Raw genomic sequence first — 6000 nt, 5'->3', positions numbered from 1 at the left:
TATTTGAAAGACACTGATCCTTGTGATAGAGACTCATAACGGATTATATCCCTATCGAATTATTAAATATATTAAATAGATTTTTGTCCATTTCGTAGAAAGTGCTGTGAGCAGTGAGGAAAAAGATTCTCATTTTCACGCGGTTTTAGTACTATACAGTCACTGCAGCATTTGTTATTGTATCTCTCTATCTGTTATTACTTCACAAATTGAAAAACAAAAATTTCAAAAATTTATGTGCGTGATCTAACTTAAATTACATATGTTAATTAATTTTATATAGTTATATTACGAGCTTTTTATAAAGTTTGAAAGTATGCCTCAAACTCGAATCTTGAAATATTATTATAATGTATTTTCCAACGACAACTTCTTAACTAAGGAGTCGAGTCAGTGAATAGCGAATGTGGCATTATAAATTCAGTTCCGTAACACAAACACAAACACCGAAAACATTCAGTAGCGTTCTACACACAACTCTGTTTCATAATCTTCCCCTGTTCCTTTCTTGTTAACTACTGAAGTCAAGTGTTCAGAAAAACCAATGAGGATTGTAGGATTGGGTTTTCGCCCCCACAGATGAAGAACTCGTCGACTTCTACCTCAAACACAGATTGCTCGGTGATGATCCCCGTGTTCGCGTCATGACTGTTTTTTTTTTTGTATTTTTCTATGATAACTTGTTAGCGAAGGAGTCGATGTCTCTGCAATATAAAACGAGGAGAGACCAAAGTCACAACAAAACATAAATTCTCCTTTATCTCTGTGAACGATCTCCTCTTCCATTCTTATTTTCTTTCTTTCGATGTTTCATTCAAACTACAAACACAGAGTTCAGTGTTCACCAAAATCAATGGGTAAAATTGTTGGTGTCGGTTTCCGTCCTATAGAACAAGAACTCGTCGATTTCTACCTCAAACACAAGTTGCTGGGTGATGATTCCCGTGTCGACGTTATCCCTGTCATTAACCTCTGCCATGTGGAACCTTCGGATGTACCAGGTAATCTAGAAAAAATCGAATTACCGAACATCCCTTTTGTCATTTATATTCTTCTTCTCTTTATGTCACTGTTGTGTGAGTGATCCTTTTGTTGTTTCGAACAGGGATACTTGCAAAATCACGGATTCGATTTGGTGACCCAGACTGGTTTTTCTTCAGTCCGGTTGATTTCAAGTATTCAAACAGTAAAAGGGTTAACAGGAAAACCGAGAAAGGGTTCTGGAAAGCCACTGGAAAAGACCGTGATATTAGGAGCTGGAACACCAACACTCTCATTGCCACAAAGAAGAATCTTGTTTACTACAAAGGAAGTGTTTCCTGTGGTGTCAAGTCCGACTGGGTTATTCACGAATATCACGCTGTTACCTTTCATGAAAGCGAGGTTTGTTTTATTTTTCATTTTGCTAGAACTTTTAACACTCATTGGAAATCATCTTTCTACTAGATTGTTATGTCTCTATATTGTATAATTTTTAGGCTTAGGTTATTGTTCTGGCTTTTATTGTTGTTGTTGTTGGATTCTTTGCTTCAATCCCATGTTTTTTGTTTCACTCTATTCATGCCTAATTTTCGTTACTTGGTATTTCTTAGTCACAAAGAGGACATGTGAGAGCTTTATTTTGCTTGTAAAATTGACTTATGACCTTTCTGTACGCCTTCTTAGCTTAGTTAAGTGAGTTTTATTTGGAAGCATATCAAAACAATATATTTTTTGTTTATTCCAGTGGCACCTGCATCTGTATGAGCTCTCTTAAATCTTTTATCTTCAAAATTCATCACCGGTTTTCATCAAGGACTGTCAATTTCTTCTGTATACACCCGAACCAAGATGAGTATTGAAGCCTGAGTTTGACATGTAAAAAAGTTTATAAATTTTAAAATATCTCATGTGACTTATGTTCTTTAATCTTGAGTAATGGTAATAATTAGTTTCTCGACAAAGCTCTCATGTGACTTACTGGATGTGTTTAATTGAGTTTTTCTATCTAAGAACACTCAAAATTCATCAATAATTCTCATCGCAGACTGTCTGTTTCTTTGCATACGTTTGCCTCATTTGTTTTGGCCTTTTACTTTTGTGAATTGTGCAGAATGAATGCTCACTATACTCCAATTTTTTCAGAATGCTTTTGTGTTATGCCGCTTGATAAAGAAACCTGAGAAAAAAACTGAAGGAGGAACTGCTGCACTGATATGTGATGAAGGGGAATCCAGTAGAAGCGTGGTTTCTGACTATGAAAATCAGGCGATAGCAGAAGGAGTTCCATCCGTAAGCTGATGCATATTTCATGAACATACATACACTGTGACATGCCAACATACCGACAATTGATACTTCTTCTTGTAATTATATATATGATTTCTTTTTTATTTTTCAGGGAGGTACTCTAACCGGAATGGAAACAATCTGTCACGTAACATATCAGGCAGAAAAATGCATCTCCCCTACAGAACCGTCACTAATTGAAATTGAGCAGGATGACGATGCCTATTTTAGAAATGAAAACAACAATGGGCGGAGTCCTTCTGAAATTATGCAGATTCCTTACGAAACTATGCACACTCCTTGTGAAACTATGCACACTCCTTATGAAATTATGCAGATTTCTTGTGAAACTATGCAGACTCTTTATGAAACTTTGCAGATTCCTTGTGAAACTATGCAAAGTTCTTGTGAAAGTATGCAGACTCCTTGTGAAACTATGCAGACTTCTTTTGAAAGTATGCAGACTCCTTGTGAAACTATGCAGACTTCTTTTGAAAGTATGCAGACTCCTTGTGAAACTATGCAGACTTCTTTTGAAAGTATGCAGACTCCTTGTGAAACTATGCAGACTCCTTTTGAAAGTCTGCAGACTCCTTGTGAACCTGTACAGACTCTTTGTGAAAGTATGCAGATTTCTTGTGAAAGTATGCAGAATCCTTGTGAACCTATGCAGATTTCTTGTGAAACTATGCAGATTTCTCATGAAACCAACCAAATTCCTTTTGAAATTTTGCAGTTTCTTTTTGAAACTCCTTTTCAAACTATGCAAACTCCATTAGAAACTAAACAAATTCTACCTAAACTCCCGAATTCATTATTAGCCGATGAATATTTAGTCACTCAATCAAAGTCATTGAAAAGGGCATATTGCGAAAGCTCTTATAGAGATGCAGAAGTCGTCCCTGAACGGGTAAATATTTATTCTGCAAAGTCCAAATAACATTGATGAGCGTATCTCCTTTCGTTTCTGAACTTTCATGCTGGTTTAGTAAGTTAAAAGTTGTAGTGTGCTTTATGTTGATTTGAATTTTGTCATATTTTTCACAATATATAAGGATTTTCTCGAGTAGATTCTTGAAAGATACTCAAGAAAAATGCCTAGTTTGAGTTGGCTTTGATGTGATTCATGATCGATTGATGGGTTATTATGGAGACTATAGGACTTGAGAACTGCACTATTTTCTTGAATTTGTTATATTGTTATAGCACTTTTAGAAATGAATTCATCTGTTTATTTTCTTTTGAAACCATTGCAGGACGCTAGTTTTGAGGATATTTCAAGTTTGTATACTGAGTATCTTAACTCAGAGGAATATCATGTATTAAAAAGGTTTAAAACATCATATGATGTTGGACATGGTGACACACATCTTCTATTTTCCGGCCAAGAAGCAAGTGAAGAGAAACAAGAAAGTATATTTCAAGATGATTTTTGGGGATTGGAGACATCCTCATGTGACTCTACAACAAATAAACTTGTGGAGATCAATTACAGTGAAATATCTAGCTTTCTTTGCACTTAAAGGTCATGGGAAGATCAGTATCATCTAAGACCGAGCAACTTCATAGGATTCGAACTATGAACTTCGTAGCATGAATGGATTAGTAGACAAGAGTATATGTTATTAAAAGTAAGAGTATGTAGTGTATGCATTAAAATTGCTCTATAATAGCCACTTTATTAGAAATTGCATAATGAAATTTATGCATTAAAATTTAAGAGTATGTATCATAGGAAACCTATTAGAAAGTATTAGAAACTGCACGATGAAGTTGTGTATATTTAAGATAGTAGATTGTGTAACTGGGAAGTTTGTGTGGTTATTTGTAGTGAATTTTTGTTTGTAGGATACCAATTGTCTTGCTGAATCAATTTATTATCTGTGATTTTAGTATTTAATAATATAATTTCTTAGTTTTTGGAACGCATGAAGAATACAGTTATTTTCCCAAATCACTTGAACAGAGGATTGGTTAGACAACCACTTTATTTTTATATTGCTCAGCTGATCTTTGTTTTCTGAAGCAAAGATGGTTTATTCTTGATCATAAAATGGTAACTAGGTGCCTGATTATGTCCAGGGACTCTAGAGAAATATTCTAATTCAGCATGCAAAAATTAATAAAAAACTTGGATCTTATGAAACAATCATATTTTGACAGAATGAGCTTCTGTTTGTTTTTGGAGAGAAGCATGAGGGAGCACAACAAATCACACCATTAAATGCAGCCTAAGGACAAATAAAATGACTTGGATTGCTGGGAGCTATCAGAAAGAAAAATTGACTCTAAAGATTCTATATTTCGTCATAATAAGTAAATGGATTTCACAGTGATTCAATTCAAAAATATTACTCTTTCTTTCTTTGACGATGAGTGTTTCTTTATATATATATATATTATCATTCTATATGAAATGTCTTACCTATTCTACATTATGGATTAATGGTGTGTTAAGTAAACACTCTCAAATTTTAATTCTCAACAAGAATAAGAAATGACTGAATTCCGTTTGGTTTAGAAATTCGTAATCTATTATCAAAGTTATTAACCTCTATAGAATCCAAATAAGTAGTGTTAATTTAAATATTTTAGTTATAATGATTTTTACAGGAATTTATTAAAATGAATCAAATTTATATTTATATATTTTTTAATTATATATATATATATATATATATATACCTTTAATAAGAGAGAATATTTTTAAATTTGTCTTTTTTTACACAATCTCTTATAAATCTAGTTTTTACACTTACAATGTAAGTAGGAGATATAAAGATCATATGTGAAAAGACCAAAATTTGAATTTTTGGAAGAAATTTTTTTTTTTTACCGACAAAGCAAATATGGTAGCACCTCAATCTTGACAAGACAAACACAAAATCTGATTTTTTTTTTACATTGAAATGCTCAAATTAATTTGTCTAGACCAAACCCTTCTCGGCATAAAATGCAGAGAAATCACGTCACATCAAATTACACATTTTAAATCCTTTATCTCCTAGCAACAAATAGACCAAAGCATTCTAATTTCACATCCTCAATGCAAAATCAACCACAATTGCATAGAACCCTATTATAAGATCATAAAAAAATCATCCAAGATTATCACATTCCTCACCTCATTTATCAATTTGGACACATGATGCATATTCCACATTTTGCAACACATACTCAAGATTCACACCACATTCGACTACAGAATCGCATGCAACTCAATCCAAACTCAACGTAAGACTCACATACAAATTTCAACATATCATAGTCCAAGGCTCAACAACCATTCAAATCCGAGATTAAACATGAAAGTGCTATAATTAGTTCATCTTACCTTAGCCAAAGATGTTCCCTAAAAACAGAATTTCTTTAGAACACCAAAACACATTGAATCCCATAGACAAACAATGAAAGCCTTAATTAGAGTTCTAAACTTACAATTCAGATTGGAGAGCAATAGAAAATCATCGAGAACCACTTTGAGTCACATGTATGACTTTAGTGTCATATGCAACTCTAAGACTCAAAACCTGGAAAAAGGAAAAATCAAAACTTATTCAATTCAACTCTTTGATAGGAGGTTCCGTAGAGTTTTTAATGAGAATCACAACTAGAATTCTTGATCTTCAAAAAAATAAAGAACGGATGAGATAAACTAGAAAAGACGGAAAGAGTTTAAACAATTTGATTGTAGAGATAATGGTTTTATAAAATTAAACTTTAATTATTAAA

At 33.2% G+C, this 6000-nt stretch overlaps 1 protein-coding gene across 1 annotated transcript; it reads left to right on the top strand.

Moving 5' to 3' along the window:
- Positions 1 to 428: 428 nt before the first annotated feature.
- On the top strand, positions 429 to 4171 carry LOC114166210 (NAC domain containing protein 52-like). The gene is made up of 5 exons (XM_028050902.1): positions 429 to 1001; positions 1106 to 1383; positions 2125 to 2271; positions 2381 to 3178; positions 3525 to 4171. The coding sequence occupies exons 1-5, from the start codon at positions 806 to 808 to the stop codon at positions 3789 to 3791; spliced, it is 1686 nt and encodes a 561-aa protein (XP_027906703.1). The 5' UTR covers positions 429 to 805; the 3' UTR covers positions 3792 to 4171.
- Positions 4172 to 6000: the final 1829 nt, after the last annotated feature.

This window comes from Vigna unguiculata, chromosome 10, assembly GCF_004118075.2.
Source record: "Vigna unguiculata cultivar IT97K-499-35 chromosome 10, ASM411807v1, whole genome shotgun sequence".
In the NCBI taxonomy this organism is placed as follows: domain Eukaryota; kingdom Viridiplantae; phylum Streptophyta; class Magnoliopsida; order Fabales; family Fabaceae; genus Vigna; species Vigna unguiculata.
This window is presented reverse-complemented; position numbering and strand designations above follow the sequence as displayed.